We start from the raw sequence: 20418 nt of genomic DNA on the forward strand, positions 1-20418 counted from the left end.
AAGATCACTTTACTGTGTTCATGTCTTGAAATGTGAGTTGGAGAAGCTCAGTGGTCTTCCTCTTCACTCGGTTGTAGAATTGTTTTCTATGCTCCTGCAGGCGATGCCCTCTAAGAGGTTGTACATTTTATACACAGAGCATCAATCTACGTGGAAATCTGCTCCTGTCATGTCAACTGAGGAAGGCAAGGACATACTGTGTCCATGCTGGCAGAGACCAGTGGTGGTGGCAGTGTGACTGATAGCCTCAGATCACGTTCCAGCGAAATACTTCCCCCACCACTGTGTCAGGTGGGAGAGGGAATATAATGGCAGCATCAGGCTGATGTCAATCAATCATCAGGAACGCCTGAAGATGGCAAGAAGTCAGCTTGCCGAAATATTGCACTTTAAGGATGACATCACCCAACTGAATACCTAAGAAATATTCAAAATCTTCCTGTGCCAGGAAAATCTGAATTCCCACATTAAGTATCTCTGCAAGGAGGAGATGCACTTCAAAATTAAGGAGCTTGACAAGCTTCAGAACAGGAAGGAGAGGACACAATAACACCATCTTTCACGAAGGTCATGCATCATATCAGAATTCCAGCCACCAACCAGATCACAAAAAGAGCCAGCTTGGTCCCAGTCACGGGGAGAATTTGCTACACTCGACGCAGATTTGGCAAGATCACTCAAGAGAATCTTCATGCTCCACCTACAGTTGGTGTCAACATTCTCCCCTGAATTGGAAGAGTGGATAGATGCAGTTTGCTGTCTCAAGCAAAGACAGCATGGCTGCTGAACACTTGCAGACAAGCAATTAAATACGAATGCCTCATGACTGAATCATTGCAAGAAGAACGTCAGAGAACTTTATCAATTGTACAGATAAAATAATTGACAACTGTACTAGGAAAGGTGCTAAACTTCACATCCACATAAAGAACCCTAGCACCAGCTGAATTATCAGTGCAGTGGAACAGATTGCTCTCGCACTCCCGCGGGGTAGAGGAAATAATACTTGAAACATGCCATACACTACCATGGCTGTCCATTGAAGTCAAACATTCCAATAGGAAAGTACTTAAGTGGTTCTGAGACAGACATTCTCCCAGCAGACTAATAATTTATGACCTATTAGGGGACAAAACCTACATGAGGACAGAAGATGATACTACTGCCCGAGTGAAGAGGAAGATCACTGAGCTTCTCCAACATACATTCCAAGACGAGAAGGCAATAGAGAGACTTTGTCCACAAGCAGCCATGACGCCTAGACCTTACTGAGTACTTAAAGCCCACAAGGAAGGAATGCCATCCCATCCAATTATTTGGAACATAGGCGCACCAACATATGAATTAGCAAAACACTCAACAGCTATGCTCAGCCCCTTTGCGAGCAAATGTCAGCACCACATATGGAATTCAATGCATTTCATCCAGCAGCTCCAGAACTTCAAACTGGCTCAAAGAAGGCCTCACGGTGAGCTTCAATGGAATCTCTCTCTTTGCAATGTATCTCTAAGAGCCTCCCTAAGCCTTGTAGGAAAAAAGTTTGGACTAGCACAAAAGAAATTGTTTGAATTCAAGCTTACATCAATCTATTTCTTTTTGACAGAAATTACGATGCACTTACAGACGGAAAGATGATGGGCTGCCCACTATCACCAGTGGTGGCCAGTATGTCTACAGAAGCATTTCAAGAAGAAGCCCTGGAGTCACTCTCTAGAGGCTCTTATCTTTTTCCCGATATGTTGACAATAACTTCGAAATTTGGCTACGCGGATGAAATTACCTACAAGACTTCCTGCAAGACATGAATTCGCTGCACCACAACATCTAACTTACAATGAAGATAGAAGAAAGTAATCAACTCCATTTCTGGATGTGCTGGTCAAGCATAGACCAGCCGGCACACAAGGACACAGCATCTATTGTAAATTGACGCATATAGATTTGTACTTGCACGTGGCAGCTGTCATGCCTCTTCACAACAAGATGGCCTAAGCACACTGGTGCACAGAGCACACAAAATCTCGAACCAAGAGTCCAACAGCCAACTGCAGCATTTACAGGCTGTTTTCTGTATGAATGGATACAGCAGCCACAACACACAATGAGCCACAAGACCAAATAAGCTGAGGTCACAGCCTGCTGAGAATGAAGCAAGACATGCTGTGACAGTGATATCCTATACATCGGGAACGCATCAGAAAAAATCTGAACAATACTTCAGAAACATAATTTTAAATGTGTGTTCCACCCAACACACTATGTGTACTATCTGAACAGTACAAGGGAGATGCCCTGAGCATGAGCAAAGTCCGCTGTGGCAGGCCACTGCATCCTCTATGCACACTTCATGAATTACATCAGCATCGAGTTGTTGCAACCATCCAAGACCTTCTGGAAGTGTACTGTAAATGAAGCTGTAGAGATCAGGCTACATGAGGAAGTAATAAATTAAGGCAGCGGTTTACAATGAAGCTAGACCTGGGACCCAGCCTCGAGCATAGTCAAAGCACAACGGCAATCTACACGGAAATCCACTCCTGTTAAGACAACTGAAGAAGATGAGGATGTATTGTCACCATGTTGGCAGAAAACTGTGTCCAGTGGTAACAGCAGTGCGACTGAGGGCCCAGATCGTGTACAAATGGCTTGCTTCCCCCAACACTGCACCAGGTCTGAGCCCATGGATGGCCAGCCAGGTGCACGGGCAGTGGAGAGGAGATAAAAAGGCAGTGCCCAGCAGGAACGGTATATGACGGTGGGAAATCGCTTGCCAAAGCATCACACATTTTGGACAATGCCACCTGGGTGAATACCTGAGAAATATTCAAAATGGTAAGACCACAGGCTATAACATTATTATTACTATTATTTACTAAGTGAAATAAGAGTAAAATGTATCATATAATACAAAAATTTGTAATTCTGTGACCAACTCTTGTTACAGCAACCTTGTCATCACTTGGTGTATTTCAAAAAGCAAGATAAAATGTGGGAAGGAATTCCTCATGCTGCGTCAACTGTGGTGAAAAGGAACATTTGGCACTGTGATACATCATGAGATTTATACTTCAAAAGACAGTATGGTATGATCAAAGGTGAAGAAGAAGGCGAAGTGGATGAAGTAATTTTTTGAAGGTAGGACTAAAAACTCAATGAGACTATGAAGTAAAAGACATGTTCTATGACTACGAATAGATATATTATTTGGCAAGGCACATACAGAGACTGTAGAAGGATATGAAAAATAAGTAGGACACCCTACTGAGAAAGTGAGTGAAACCTTTTTTTAATTAAAAAAGATGATTTTTTTTTTCTTTGTGTCCATCTACACGGAGAGAAATCAAAATGAGGATTCTACAATGATTTCTCATCAGCTAATAAAGCTGAATAATAATTTATATTTGTGGGTAAATTGGGCCTAGAATTGAGCCTTGTGGAACCCCTTGTAAATTTATTCAATCATTAAACTTTTTGTTCACAATCCACTGCAGTTGAAGAATAAGAGATATATTTACTAATGCAATATCAGAAGTAAAAATGATCAGTATTTCCCTCTAATGAATTTATCTTTGACACAAAAAAGAGTGCAGTAGTCAGATATGAAACTCTTTGGTACACTTACCATTGAAATAAAATGTTTGTCAGGAAGTAGAAGTGTTTTCAAATGTAGACTACGAATAGATATATTATTTGGCAAGGCACATACAGAGACTGTAGAAGGATATGAAAAATAAGTAGGACACCCTACTGAGAAAGTGAGTGAAACCTTTTTTTAATTAAAAAAGATGATTTTTTTTTTTCTTTGTGTCCATCTACACGGAGAGAAATCAAAATGAGGATTCCACAATGATTTCTCATCAGCTAATAAAGCTGAATAATAATTTATATTTGTGGGTAAATTGGGCCTAGAATTGAGCCTTGGGGAACCCCTTGTAAATTTATTCAATCATTAAACTTTTTGTTCACAATCCACTGCAGTTGAAGAATAAGAGATATATTTACTAATGCAATATCAGAAGTAGAAATGATCAGTATTTCCCTCTAATGAATTTATCTTTGACACAAAAAAGAGTGCAGTAGTCAGATATGAAACTCTTTGGTACACTTACCATTGAAATAAAATGTCTGTCAGGAAGTAGAAGTGTTTTCAAATGTAGATTAAAGTTTTCCTCCAGAACAACTAAACATGGTGCTAATCAAATAATTTAGCAACTTACTTCTTAACGTGGGCAAGTGAGTACCATATTGGTAAACAGAATAGCAGCACCAATAATTACAGAGACAAGTACTCATCATGTCAGAATGGAGAAAGAAAATGTGAATACAGTACCAGTTAACTGCACAATTGTTCATGGAAAGAACCCTGAGCTAGTCTCACACGTAAACAGCAAAACTGTACACTTAGTACTACGGACAGAAAACTGGAGGAAACCTGATGTTACCAGCAATGAAATTCTAAATTCTTGTTGGAATATATATTGCAAGGAAATGACAGGCACTGAGGGCAGAAGCATTTTTACATCTGTAAATGGTACGACAACATCTAGTGAGGTTAGTACACACTCCACATGTGAAATAATTTAAGTGAAGACAATTGTTAAAGGTGAACCAAACATGGTAGTCAGATGGTTTGATAGCCCTTGCCTCAGAAAAAGTAGTGACGAAACATTTCATTTCAGGGAAAACCTGAAGAAAGACGCACGAAAATTTCCTGGTCATGTTATAGTACTATGGGAATATTTCATGGTGAGTAGTAAGGACAGGGGATCATGAAAAATTGTTCAAAATGCATTGTGTAAAAATTACCTTAAGCAGTTACTCAGAAAACTAACTCTTAACGGTAACATTTTAGATCTTCTGGTTACAAACTGGCTTGAACTTTTGGACTCTTGTTGGCGTAGATCAGGGACTCAGTGATTATAAGACTATTATAATATCAATGACTCTTCATAGTGAGTAAGTGAAGGAACAAATTGGTCACGTGAGGTGTCAACATGAAACATTCATGGTTCCATAGGCAATTGCAACATTTTTCCATTAAGGCACTGACTGTCTTGTCTCACAGTAGGATAAATGTACAGAGTGACAATTATTGAACTGTATGAAAAAAAACATAAATTAGTTACAAACTATGGCGTGCACACACTTTATTCAACATGTAAACGTGAATTTACATGGCATATGGAGAGAATATAATATTAGGAAGGTTGGGTGGGCTGCAGAGCATAACTATATCATGTAAGGTGATGGGACCTTTCATGGTGGCAGAGGTAATAGCTTCTGAAATGGATGTTCCAAAGGTGGTTACTGAATGCAGATAGACTTCCATATGGTGACAATAGAGCACTACATGGTAGAAATAATAGAAGGTAACTTTCTGAATGTAAAAGAGCCTTATGAAAGTCTAGATCAGCTCATCAAAATGCCATCATTATTACTGAACCTCTTGAGTTATTGGTTTATTTCTCCAGACGGCAAGAATTTATCTAAGTGATTCACAAAAAGAGTAGCATGATTTGTTTCTAGGTCGCCCAGGAAAAGTATCTTCTGAGACAGATAAGGAGAGAGGCAGCACATTTGGTGTGCACATATTACTTTGTGGCAGTAGCTGAGGAGAGAAAAAAAAGAAGAGAGATGAGAACTACTCTTCTGACACTTCATCAACACAATCTGCCATAATTTTGGTAACAGTCTCTTTACACACGGTGACATTCTGTCACAACTGAATGTCTGTTATTCATTTTTGATAGATATAAGAAAAAAATTAATAACTAATAATGTCACAATCAAACACACAATAAAAACAGGACATGTACTTACAATTACTGGTGCTAACAGTTTTTATCCATTTTCCATTATCCACCTTGTCCATATTCTAAATTATTAACGTTTCATTAACATATATAAGTGTCAGAATAATTCTTGTTATGAACATAAAAATTGACTGTGACTAGCTTTCTCTGAGAACTGAAATTCACAGAAAAATGTCCTATTTGAAATCAAGAAATAATGAGGTTAGAATAATGGCACAAAGTTATGGCAAAAGCAACAAAAATTATTCTATGTGGTCTTACAAACTTATTAATTTATATCTGCACAGAAAGCAGTCGATTCTAGCAACACAAAATATAAACATAAGAGAGAGAAGAGAGAGAGTTGTTCCTCTGCGTTCCTGCTCCTGCCGCAGCCCTCTCCCCCCCCCCCCCCTTTCCCCAGTAAAAGAAAAAATAATAGAGGGAAACATTCCACGCGGGAAAAATATATCTAGAAACAAAGATGATGTAACTTACCAAACGAAAGCGTTGGTATACTGATAGACACACAAACAAACACAAACACAAAATTCAAGCTTTCGCAACCCATGGTTGCTTCATCAAGAAAGAGGGAAGGAGAGGGAAAGACGAAAGGATGGGGGTTTTAAGGGAGAGGGTAAGGAGTCATTCCAATCCTGGGAGCGTAAGGACTTGTGTGTTTGTGTTTGTTTGTGTGTCTATCAACATACCAATGCTTTCGTTTGGTAAGTTACAGTATGAGAGAGAGATCTGCAATAGTAGTGTATAACAACTAAGAATTAAATTGATTTTTCAAATGCAGCAAAGAAATGCCTATAAACAATGACACCTGTAATACAAGTGATGCAATATGATCATTACTTAATATCATTATATATAATTCACATAATTAAATCTACCAACATACTTTTCTGGAGACATTCTTCCTAGCTGGCACTTGTGCTGCAACAACTGGTGTCTCAGGCAGTCCCAAAGCCTTCCTTTCAGCTGCTTGTTTACTCTGCAATGCAAGGGCGTCTAAAAGCTGCTTTGTTGTGACATTATGACTAACAGCACATGATTTCATATGGGATGTCTGGGCACTTTTCTTGTCGAATTTCTTCCAACACAGAGGACATGTCAGATCAGAAGCACTAAAGTAGGGACTTAGCTGTTCATCATCTGCATCATGTACATTCCCTGCATCTCTTGAGGTAGTGTCTTGAAGCACACATGCATCCGCACCTTCTAAAGATGAATTAGTCACTTCACTTTTCAGCGCATGAACCAATTCCTGTTCCTGTTTTGATTCATTCACTAACAGGTATCCAGCTGTTTCTTCTTCTAACACAGAATTAGGTATTATTTTATTCACAGTATCATAAACATGATCTCGTCCATATTCTGTAGTTAAACAACTCACTGCAAACTTATCTAAGGATGGCAACACAGGTAGGCTTCTGTCAGTCTCAGTACAATAGTTATTACATTTTGTGAGAGGTGTATTATTATCAGAGCTCTCTTCGTTCACAGTTTGTGAGGAATGAAGACTAATAATATCATCATTTTCAACTTTGGACACTAATGAAATGTCATTAACAACCACTTCTTGATTTCTGATTTCTTCACAATCACCAGATTTGTCACGACAGTGCTTTGCTTTACTAGGCGTTTCAAAATTCTCAACAAAGCTTTCATCTGACTCACAAGTGCTACCTTTAAGGCATTTTACATCTGACAACTCAAATGATGTTTTACAAGGCAGACTTTTACCCAGTAACAATTTATAGTGGGGAGGCTGAGTTTGTGATTGTGGAGAATCTCTCACCTCATTACCTGAAGGCAAAAGATCAATAATGTTCACAGAATAAGTGTTTTTGTTCAAAAAACATGATTTTTCTTCTCCTGATGATGATGATGATGCCCCGTCTATCTCTTTGGAACTATAGTGCAAACAAGGGAGAAAACAAAGGTTGTGATTAAAAAGTTGGCAATATTTACATGATAAAGTTCTGGATGGAAAATAAACAATGATAACAGACAAAAACACATTTTAATTTTTATATTCCCTCTAACAAACACCTAAATGATTCAGACAATTCCTTGTTATGCTATCAAACTTTCATTTCTGTTCATAGCAAAAGTTTTTTATGGCAAAGACTGATAAAAATCGTTGCATCCTGAGATGTAACTGTCAGTTTCTGGTAGTTAGGTAGGAAAGTGGGTAGAGTGTAGGAGGAGAAGATGGCAGATGACTCCACACAGCGCAAGGAGAGAGGAGAAATAGGGGAGGTAAGAACATATTATCAAGCAAAGGCACCTGCAGGCTGGAGGGAAAATAGCAATATAAATGGTAGTGGAAAAAACAGAGGGCAAGGAATAAGAAGGAACCCCTATGATGAGAAGGAAGGTGGGACGATTGAAGTTTAACAATGAGGTTACTACAAACAGAGAAAAACTTGGAATGAAAGGAATGAGGAAGGAACTTTTTCGAAGGAACCATACTGGCATTTGTCTTGAACAGTTTTGGTACTCATGGAAAAGCTAAATCGAGATGGCACTGTGGGGATTTGATCAAGGATCCTTGTGCATTTAGTGTCTTACCGTCACACTTACATATTTCATTTCCTTTTATTTGCAAAGCATCAACCATGGAAATTTTTTGTGGTCTTGTTACCCCGCGTGTGTCACCATGGAATTTCTCTCATTATCCCACATACAACAGGATGTCCTATCTTCAGTGTTTGTGAGCACATTTCACCTAAACACTTAACTTTCACTGTGTCTGATTTTAAAACATGTTGGTTACATGTGTTTATTTTTGGTGATGATTCATAAATAAAAGGAAGTGAAATTCATACGACATAAAAACAAATAACTCCAAGAAGATAATGGTCATCATCAAGTAATAATAATAATAATAATAATAATAATATAGAATCAACTAAGGAACAACAGAAAAATTAAAATGATGATCAACGAAACAGAAATAATGTGGAAGGTAAGTAGCTGACAAGAGGGAGGGTTGGATAGTGAATAAAAAAAGTGGTGCAAAGGCAGGAGAATGGAAAAGTGGCAGATGGAGACAGAAGACAGGTGCTACTAAAGCGTGTAAGTATTATTTCAAATTTTCAACGTTATCTCTAGTGCGCTTACACTTGTGCTAGTGCGCTTTTCCTAAAAAGCAATATATTTTAGAGGCATCTATAATTATGCTTCATTAGCTGCAGACAATAGTTTGTGCTTCTGATTGTATGGCCAAAAAATACTTGACAGAGGGGGAACTAGAGCAGATCCTTTTGGAGGTGCCTGCGGAAGAAGATGACAGCAGATATATTGATTTTTTTTTTTTTTTTTTTTTTTTTTTTTTTTTTTTTTTTTTTTTTTTCTTCTGATGGAGAGATGAAATAATATTACAGAGTGATCATGACAGTGACTCTGAAATTGAATGTGATGAAAGATTAGCTTCCTTTGATACTGAAGGTGATATATTTATTTGTAGGAACAAACAAATAAAATGATGCAAACTGATACGCAAAAAAGACATCACATGTACCAACAAAAAATATTATAAAGACCTTTCCAGGCCTTAAAATGGAGCATGAGGTATTGTAGAGGAAACTGAATCATTCCATAAAATAATCAGTACAATTGATACAAGAAATAATGCACTTTACAACTGTGTACATTCACAGGAACACACAAGGAGAAAATTATTCTAGAGGTAGGCATGCTGAGTTGACAAATCGTAATGAAATTTGTGCAATATTAGACATACTTTATTTGATTGGGCTCAAGGGCGGAAACAACAACACCAATGTATTGCAACTTCATTCAAATGATGGAATAGAAATGATTGTTTTGAGATCCAGCATGAGTTACAAAAGATTTTTATTGCTTCTCAGGTGGATTAGATTTGACGATATATATATATATATCTAAAAACAAAGATGATGTGACTTACCAAACGAAAGTGCTCGCAGGTCGACAGACACACAAACAAACACAAACATACACACTAAATTCAAGCTTTCGCAACAAATGGTTGCTTCATCAGGAAAGAGGGAAGGAGAGGAAAAGACGAAAGGATGTGGGTTTTGGTAAGGAGTCATTCCAATCCCGGGAGCGGAAAGACTTACCTTAGGGGGAAAAAAGGACAGGTATACACTAGCACACACACACATATCCATCCGCACATACACAGACACAAGCAGACATTTGTAAAACCCACATCCTTTCGTCTTTCCCTCTCCTTCCCTCTTTCCTGATGAAGCAACTGTTTGTTGCGAAAGCTTGAATTTAGTGTGTATGTTTGTGTTTGTTTGTGTGTCTATCGACCTGCCAGCACTTTCGTTTGGTAAGGATGGATCTCTTCATGAAATCCTCCCCACTCTACCAAGAGTGTCTTTCCGCCGTCCACCTAACCTTCGTAACCTCTTAGTTCATCCCTATGAAATCCCCAAACCACCTTCCCTACCCTCTGGCTCCTACCCTTGTAACCGCCCCCAGTGTAAAACCTGTCCCATGCACCCTCCCACCACCACCTACTCCAGTCCTGTAACCCGGAAGGTGTGCACGATCAAAGGCAGAGCCACGTGTGAAAGCACCCACGTGATTTACCAACTGACATTCCTACACTGTGAAGCTTTCTATGTGGGAATGACCAGCAACAAACTGTCCATTCGCATGAATGGACACAGGCAGACAGTGTTTGTTGGTAATGAGGATCACCCTGTGGCTAAACATGCCTTGGTGCACGGCCAGCACACCTTGGCACAGTGTTACACCGTCCGGGTTATCTGGATACTTCCCACTAACACCAACCTATCCGAACTCCGGAGATGGGAACTTGCCCTTCAGTATATCCTCTCTTCTCGTTATCCGCCAGGCCTCAATCTCCGCTAATTTCAATTTGCCGCTGCTCATACCTCACCTGTCTTTCAACAACATCTTTGCCTCTGTACTTCCGCCTCGACTGACATCTCTGCCCAAACTCTGTGCCTTTACAAATGTCTGCTTGTGTCTGTGTATGTGCGGATGGATATGTGTGTGTGTGCGCGAGTGTATACCTGTCCTTTTTTCCCCATAAGGTAAGTCTTTCCGCTCCCGGGATTGGAATGACTCCTTACCCTCTCCCTTAAAACCCACATCCTTTCGTCTTTCCCTCTCCTTCCCTCTTTCCTGATGAGGCAACAGTTTGTTGTGAAAGCTTGAATTTCGTGTGTATGTTTGTGTCTGTTTGTGTGTCTATCGACCTGCAAGCACTTTCGTTCAGTAAGTCACATGATCTGTGTTTTTAGATATATTTTTCCCACGTGGTCATCTGTGTTTTTAGATATATTTTTCCCACGTGGAATGTTTCCCTCTATTATATATATACACACACAGACAGGTTAGCAGCTATTAGGAGCTATCTAGAAGCAGTTCAGAAAAACTGCATGAATAGTTACAATCCTGGAGAATTTGTTACTACTGATGAGAAACTAGAAGAAGTGATGCAGCTTCATACAATACATTCCCAACAAACCTGTTAAATATGACATCAAAATATTTGCCCTGTGTGATGGTAAGTCATTCTACACTGGTTTGTTGGAAGTGTATTATGGCAAACAGCTAGAAGGACCATTTTGTTTTTCTAATAAGCCATCTAACAGTGTGCAGACTGACCGAGGCAATGAAAGGCACAAATATAAATATGACAACATATAACGTATACTAGCTATCAGTTGGCTTTCTCTGCTACAAAACAAATTCACTCGTATTAGGAACCCTAAGAAAGGATAAAAAAGAAATACCAATTTGAGTTTTTGCCCAACAAGAAGAGAAGAATCGGTTTGATAGTTTTTAGATACCAGAAAGACATTGCTATGGTACTATATGTATCTAAATATAATAAATCTGTTGTATTCACTTCCACAATGCACAACAAAGGAACAGCAGATGAGGCCACTTAAGACTCCTTATATTAGACTAGATTACAATAAGACAAAGTGAGGTGTCAACACTGTTGACCAAATGTGCCACATTCAGTAATGCAAAAGACAAGAATATGGACATTGGCTACATGGTACACATTGCTGAAAATGGCTGGTATCAATGCGCAGATGTTCTTTCAAGCAAATAAAAAGAACGAGAAACATCCATTTTGAGTTTTTCTAAAGAACATTTCTTTTCAACTGACAAACCACATCCTGTCAAAAGATCTGTGACAACAAGTTAACCAGCAGATGTTAGCATGTATCTGCAGCATTACAAAGTTCAAGAGATGCATATACAAGAGCAACCAATGAAGAAAAAATACAGATGTGAAATTTGTGGAAGGACAAATAACAGCTCCACAACACTAAGATGTAGCTCTTGTGATTTTGTCCACAAAAGTCATTCTCAAAAAAACAGTTCTCTGTGAAAAATGCAGTGTTTGTTCACCCAAAGTTGAAGACAACTAATTTGCAAGTAAACTGTCCCAATGTAACACATTAGCACCTATAACATGTATGGAACTATTGTTAAGCATAAGCCTAAATGTTACTTGTAAACACTGTACGGCATAAATTACTGCAATAAATGATAAAGCAAATGTAACTTATCATCAATGTGTATATAGTACACAAACATCTGCTCCTGTTAATTAAAGAGTGCATCTGCTGTAGGATTAAGCTAAGCAGTACAGCAAGTAAAAGGATGTCTCCAAGAGTCTTAATGCCCTTTGTCACTTTCTTCTGTTCAAATATTGGCTGCATCTTACAGCACTACCTACCATTTTTCATATGTGTCATCTGACCTTAAATAATGCAATGAACTTATAAACTGTTTCAAGCATAGTTATCTCCAAACACTGTCTCTCTTACACACTGGACAATGCATTACAAGTCAAAGAATCTATTATATAAGAGACTACAATATGAAAAGGATAGAATGAGAATTACACTCTGCAGCGGAGTGTGCGCTGATATGAAACTTCCTGGCAGATTAAAACTGTGTGCCGGACCGAGACTCGAACTCAGGACCTTTGCCTTTCGCGGGCAAGTACTCTACCAATTGAGCTACCGAAGCACGACTCACGTCCCGTCCTCACAGCTTTACTTTTGCCAGTATCTCGTCTCCTACCTTCCAAACTTTACAGAAGCTCTCCTGCGAACCTTGCAGAACTAGCACTCCTGAAAGAAAGGATATTGCAGAGACATGGCTTAGCCACAGCCTGGGGGATGTTTTCAGAATGAGATTTTCACTCTGCAGCAGAGTGTGCACTAATATGAAACCTCCTGGCAGATTAAAACTGTGTGCCACACCGAGACTCGAACTCGGGACCTTTGCCTTTCGCGGGCAAGTGCTCTACCAACTGTGCTTTCAGGAGTGCTAGTTCTGCAAGGTTTGCAGGAGAGCTTCTGTAAAGTTTGGAAGATAGGAGACGAGATACTGGCAGAAGTACAGCTGTGAGGACGGGGCGTGAGTCGTGCTTGGGTAGCTCAGTTGGGGTGACGAGAAGGAAAGGGAGAGGGGAAAGGAGATGCATAAAGAATGGAAAAAGACTGTAGGTGTGTTGGTGGAAGTTGTAGTGCTGGAGTGGGAGCATGGGAAGGGAATAAGAAGGGAGAGGACAGCGATTAGAGAAGGTTGAGACCATAAGGGGGTTACGGCAAGGAAGCATATGTTGTAGGGATAGTTCCCACCGGCACAATCCAGAACAGCTAGTGTTGGTAGGAAAGATATAGATGGCACAGTTGCTGGAGTGAAGCACAACATATTGAGCACCATGTTCAGCAACTGGGTCTTCCACCTGTCTATTGCTCATAATTTGGCTATGGCTGTTCATGCAGACAGACACCTTGTCATTTGTCATGTCCAAATGTCTTGTTCAGTAATGGGTGGTCAGTTGTCTCCAGGCCACAATTTGGTGGTGGCTACTCATGCCAACACACAGCTTGTTAGCTGTCATGTCCATACAGAAAACAGCACAGTGGTAGCAGCTTACTTTATGGATCACATGACTGCTTTCACAGGTAGCCCAGTCTGTGATGGGCTAGGTCTATTGCCAGGATATGAGAGCCAGGAAACAAGGGGTTGAAACATCGAAATAAGTGTCCAAGGAATAGAAAAGCAACTGGAATCACTCAACAGAGGAAAGTCCACTGGACGTGACGGGATACCAATTCGATTCTACACAGAGTACACGAAAGAACTTGCCCCCCTTCTAGCAGCCGTGTACCGCAAGTCTCTAGAGGAACGGAAGGTTCCAAATGAGTGGAAAAGAGCACAGGTAGTCCCAGTCTTCAAGAAGGGTCGTCGAGCAGATGCGCAAAACTATAGACCTATATCTCTGACGTCGATCTGTTGTAGAATTTTAGAACATGTTTTTTGCTCGAGTATCATGTCGTTTTTGGAAACCCAGAATCTACTATGTAGGAATCAACATGGATTCCGGAAATAGCAATCGTGTGAGACCCAAATCGCTTTATTTGTTCATGAGACCCAGAAAATATTAGATACAGGCTCCCAGGTAGATGCTATTTTTCTTGACTTCCGGAAGGTGTTCGATACAGTTCCGCACTGTCGCCTGATAAACAAAGTAAAAGCCTACGGAATATCAGACCAGCTGTGTGGCTGGATTGAAGAGTTTTTAGCAAACAGAACACAGCATGTTGTTATCAATGGAGAGACGTCTACAGACGTTAAAGTAAACTCTGGCGTGCCACAGGGGAGTGTTATGGGACCATTGCTTTTCACAATATATATAAATGACCTAGTAGATAGTGTCGGAAGTCCCATGTGGCTTTTCGCGGATGATGCTGTAGTATACAGAGAAGTTGCAGCATTAGAAAATTGTAGCGAAATGCAGGAAGATCTGCAGCGGATAGCCACTTGGTGCAAGGAGTGGCAACTGACCCTTAACATAGACAAATGTAATGTATTGCGAATACATAGAAAGAAGGATCCTTTATTGTATGATTATATGATAGCGGAACAAACACTGGTAGCAGTTACTTCTGTAAAATATCTGGGAGTATGCGTGCGGAACGATTTGAAGTGGAATGATCATATAAAATTAATTGTTGGTAAGGCGGGTACCAGGTTGAGATTCATTGGGAGAGTCCTTAGAAAATGTAGTCCATCAACAAAGGAGGTGGCTTACAAAACACTCGTTCGACCTATACTTGAGTATTGCTCATCAGTGTGGGATCCGTACCAGATCGGTCTGACGGAGGAGATAGAGAAGATCCAAAGAAGAGCGGCGCGTTTCGTCACAGGGTTATTTGGTAACCGTGATAGCGTTACGGAGATGTTTAACAAACTCAAGTGGCAGACTCTGCAAGAGAGGCGCTCTGCATCGCAGTGTAGCTTGCTCGCCAGGTTTCGAGAGGGTGCGTTTCTGGATGAGGTATCGAATATATTGCTTCCCCCTACTTATACCTCCCGAGGAGATCACGAATGTAAAATTAGAGAGACTAGAGCGTGCACGGAGGCTTTCAGACAGTCGTTCTTCCCGCGAACCATACGCAACTGGAACAGGAAAGGGAGGTAATGACAGTGGCACATAAAGTGCCCTCTGCCACACACCGTTGGGTGGCTTGCGGAGTATAAATGCAAATGTAGTAGATGTAGAGCTGGAGGGGTGGGGGGGGGGGGTGGGGGGGGGAGATAAGAATGGACAAGGATATTGTGTATGTTCGATAGGCAGCAAAATACCACTGTTGGAGGGGTTGGCAGGACAGTGGGTAGGATATTCATTATTTCAGAGGTAGTCAGAACTGTGGCAGAGAATATGATTCAGTTGCTTCAGTCCCAGGTGGAACTGAGTCACAAGAGGAGTGTTCCTTTGTGGTCAGACAATGGGTATGTAGAATGTGGTAGGTGACTGCTGAGACAAGAAACAGGAGATTTGTTTCTGGACATGATTGGGAGGGTAATTTCGGTCTGTGAAGGTCTCAGTGAGACCCCTGGCATATTTGGACAGGGATTGATCATCACCACAGATGTGACAACCACAGTTGGTAAGGCTGTATGTAAAAGACTTCTTAGTATGGAATGGGTGGCAGCTGCTTGAGTGGAGGTATTCTTGGTGGATGGTAGGATTGATGTGGACGGAAGTATGGCACACATCAGACACAAGCAAAGTCCAAAGTCAAGCCCCAGAGGCCGGTGAGAATTAGCTATGTGTGTGTGTGTGTGTGTGTGTGTGTGTGTGTGTGTGTGTGTTATGCTTGCATAAATATGTGTATGTGTGTGTGTGTGTGTGTGTGTGTGTGTGTGTGTGTTTTACAAGCTGTGAGACAGAATACTACTACATGTGCCCAGTGCCCAGCATACTAAAAATACATCATCAAAATTCTGAAATCTATACACTTCCCTGAATATTTGTTCACTGCTTGCAACATAGTCTAACAAATACATATTGATGGGATTTATTCAAAGTAATTTTTTCTAATAGATATGGTACGGAAGTGTGATAGTTTTTAATTCTACAGACTTGTTTTGGTGTGATAGTAAATTATATCATTTCTCAATAGTGCTTGTATTATAGTGTAATATGCTGTATAAAATTATAATGTATGACAAATAGCAGTCTTTCTTGTTAAAGGCAGAGTTACTATTAAGGGTACAATTTATCCACATATCAATAAGAGTAATACACAGAGCTGCACAAATTTCTTGTGTGATAACATTGGTAAGAAAAAAGGGTGTACAGATTGTCAATGTAAGTCTTGGAAACATAAAAAATTATTATGCGTCAAAACTTGGCAACCAAGTGGGCCACTCAAATCACTGCAAACACATATACATTGTGAGATTTCTGTTACAGTGTCTTCTACATGTTACAGTGTCTTCCACAAAAAAGTAGGGCCCAGTAATGTCAGATGATGTCTTTCTGCATAATACAACATCTCTCTTGTAACACAAGTGTCTTTGATTAAGTTCACAAGGGTAACTTGCTGACTAACATCAGTCATTTTATGCATTTACATTTCCTGAGACATGTGAAGGGAATCATTAGTAATGATAGGATTCCTTCAGCAAATGTAGATCCTCACCCAAAATAAGTTATGCTGTTCTTGAATTTTTACAATTCATACATGTGGTATTGGAGGTCTAAATATGAATTTTGGCTGACATGTCTTAACATCTACAGCTACTGAGTGATGTTGATGTGACATCATCATCTGATGAAATCCTGAAATCTCATGGAATATTTCTCTTTTCCAAGTCTTGGCAGTCTGACCACCTACCCGAACTTCATCTAGCATCAATGATATTAAATACTCAATTTGGACTAACAAATTAATCAACTGGCATTACATAAACACCACTGTATTCCTGGCTGAATATGTTGTTGTTGTGGTCTTCAGTCCTGAGACTGGTTTGATGCAGCTCTTTACATTTGTCCTCTAGCCATCCCTGCTTAGCCATTTTGCACTTCCTGCCGATCTCATTTTTGAGACATTTGTATTCCTTTTTGCCTGCTTCACTTACTGCATTTTTGTATTTTCTCCTTTTATCAAGTAAATTCACTATCTCTTCTGTTACCCAAGGATTTCTACTAGCTCTCGTCTTTTTACCTACTTGATCCTCTGCTGCCTTCACTATTTCATTCCTCAAAGCTATCCATTCTTCTTCTACTGTATTTCTTTTACCCATTCCTGTCAATTGTTCCCTTATGCTCTCCCTGAAACTCTGTACAACCTGTAGCTCTTTCAGTTTATCCAGGTCCCATCTCCTTATATTCCCACCTTTTTGCAGTTTCTTCAGTTTTAATCCACAGTTCATAACTAATAGATTGTGGTCAGAGTCCACATCTGCCCCTGGAAATGTCTTACAATATAAAATCTGGTTCCTAAATCTCTGTCTTACCATTATATAATCTATCTGATACCTTTTAGAATCTCCAGGGTTCTTCCATGTATACAACCTTCTTTCACGATTCTTGAACCAAGTGTTAGATATGATTAGGTTATGCTCTGTGCAAAATTCTACCAGGCGGCTTCCTCTTTCATTTCTTAGCCCCAATCCATATTCACCTACTATGTTTCCTTCTCTTCCTTTTCCTACTTTCGAATTCCAGTCACCCATGACTATTAAATTTTCGTCTCCCTTCACTACCTGAATAACTTCTTTTACCTCATCACACATTTCCTCAATTTCTTCATCATCTGCAGAGCTAGTTGGCATATAAACTTGTACTACCGTAGTAGGCGTGGGCTTCGTGTCTATCTTGGCCACAACAACGCGTTCACTATGCTGTTTGTAGTAGCTAACCCGCACTCCTATTTTCCTATTCATTATTAAAGCTACTCCTGCATTACCCCTATTTGATTTTGTATTTATGATTCTGTATTCGCCTGACCAAAAGTCTTGTTCCTCCTGCCACCGAATTTCACTAAATCCCACTATATCTAACTTTAACCTATCCATTTCCCTTTTTAAATTTTCTAACCTACCTGCCTGATTAAGGGATCGGACATTCCACGCTCCGATCTGTAGAACGCCAGTTTTCTTTCTCCTGATGACGACGTCCTCTTGAGTGGTCCCCGCCCGGAGATCCAAATGGGGGACTATTTTACCTCAGGAATATTTTACCCAAGAGGAGGCCATCATGATTTAACCACACAGTAAAGCTGCATGCCCTCGGGAAAAATTACGGCTGTAGTTTCCCCTTGCTTTCAGCCGTTCGCAGTACCAAAACAGCAAGGCCGTATTGGTTAGTGTTACAGGTCCACATCAGTCAATCATTCAGACTGTTGCCCCTGCAACTACTGAAAAGGCTGCTGCCCCTCTTCAGGAGCCACATGTTTGTCTGACCTCTCAACAGATACCCCTCCGTTGTGGTTGCACCTACAGTACGGCTATCTGCATCGTTGAGGCACGCAAGCCTCCCCACCAACGGCAAGATCCATGGTTCATGGGGGGCTGGCTGAATAGGTATCCAGAAAACTGGCTCACGTTTTTCAATCATATATGGTTACACAGCAACTGAAACGGCATCAAGTAACTCACTGCACCTGCACTAGCCTCAAATGCCTCATTCCATCCCATATATCATGGAGAAGGAAAGTGGTCGTGGTCTTTCAAAGGAATCATCTCGGTATTTGCTGTAAAAGATTTAGGGAAATCATGAAAAACATAAATCAGGATGGCTGGATGTGAGGTTTGAACCATTGTCCTCCAGAATGCGAGTCCAGTGTGCTAACCACTGCACTATCCCACTCGGATACAAAATAAAACTGCTTAACTAGCTTTATATGATGCTGCATTGTCTGTTTCATTTAATTTCTGGTTGTTACTACCTTACCAAGGAATTTCTGTTCATTCAGATAATCACCTGTCACTTTCAACAAGTAACTGAAAACAGTTTAATTACAATACTGTGCATTCACTGAAATAGGTCACTGCAGTGTAATAATGAATAAAATCAATATGTAACCTGCACGCAGTAAAATAAATATGCAATAAGTAATAGATATAGTAAACTGCCTGCAAGTAACTGCTTAATAACTGATCTAGAGAAGAGTCACAGATTAAAATGTCATTCTAAATTATAGACAAACTGAACTGTGAAAATCAAGTAGTTAAGTGAGAATAAAAACTGGGCAGAATTAGGACACAGTGCCCATGATCCCTGAATACTGAATAACCTAATCCTGTGAACTGTAAAAAGCTTTCAAATACATTGTGAATCAACTCTATCTTACACTATCATTAACAAGTAAATTCAAGACTGAAGACAAATATTATTGGTAGTCATGTGCTGTACTATGAAGGTCTGAAGGTACTTTGGCTTCAATTCACTTGCAAATCATTACAAATTCAAAACTTCGAAACAGTTAGTATTATTATTATTATTATTATTATTATTTCAGTGTTTTGAGGAGGATGGTAAGTGTGGAATAGGCAGATGAGGGGATGACTAGAAGGGGGAAGAAGATGATGAAGGTGAGATGGAAAGATCAACAAGTATAATATTAACACTGAATAAAAACGTGTAATTCTTTAATCTCAAAAAATTATACACATTGGGAATAGCAAATCCTGTGACATTTTTCACATCTTATCAAACATATACACTGGAGAAACAATTCCATCCTGGACATCCCATTGTTTGATATACATTGGAAAAACTGGATGTAAAAATTAAATATTTGTAATAATTGACCTTTTTCTCACTACTGTAGAAATTATGAATGGAACACAGCAAGAGAAACCTTCGACATAATTATTCTCTGCGGAGGAGTGCAAGAACTCATTAACAACATTGTTCTGATGGAACACTACCTAAGTTTCAACAAATATTGCTTACTTCCTAGAAGTTATTACGAAAACTATCAGTGAAATTAGACTGAACAAACTGTTGTCCTCAAGTTAAGAACATTTATGAAAATGTCAAGTTTGTCTGACTTTGCTGAAACAGCTTTTTAAAATGACACAAACAAAAAATGAACTTGAAATAATAACAAAGAAAAGTAGTTGTTTATTGTTACTCAAAACATAAGAAGTGTAAAATGACCTACTCATCCAAACACTGATGTATAATATTTCATATTTCTCTTCATAAAATTGAAACCACACAATTTTTAAAGGTTTTCCACTCTACACAGTCAGTGCTGAATGACATCAAATTGAAATGGATGATAAACATAATGAAAACAGCATTAGTGAT

General features: G+C 39.6%; 1 protein-coding gene across 4 annotated transcripts in view; it reads right to left on the minus strand.

Annotated features, from left to right (window-relative positions):
* The window catches only part of LOC126416674 (uncharacterized), a 213201-nt gene that overhangs the window by 161157 nt on the left and 31626 nt on the right, over window positions 1–20418 (minus strand). For all 4 annotated transcript variants that reach the window (XR_007575492.1, XM_050084477.1, XM_050084476.1 and 1 more), the window contains exon 3: window positions 6700–7714. Coding sequence is in view for 3 of the 4 variants with exons in the window: in XM_050084477.1 (XP_049940434.1) it covers window positions 6700–7714 (1015 nt within the window). In the remaining variant the exon portion in view is untranslated. The remainder of the gene's footprint in view (window positions 1–6699; window positions 7715–20418) is intronic.

This window comes from Schistocerca serialis, chromosome 8, assembly GCF_023864345.2.
Source record: "Schistocerca serialis cubense isolate TAMUIC-IGC-003099 chromosome 8, iqSchSeri2.2, whole genome shotgun sequence".
NCBI lineage: Eukaryota > Metazoa > Arthropoda > Insecta > Orthoptera > Acrididae > Schistocerca > Schistocerca serialis.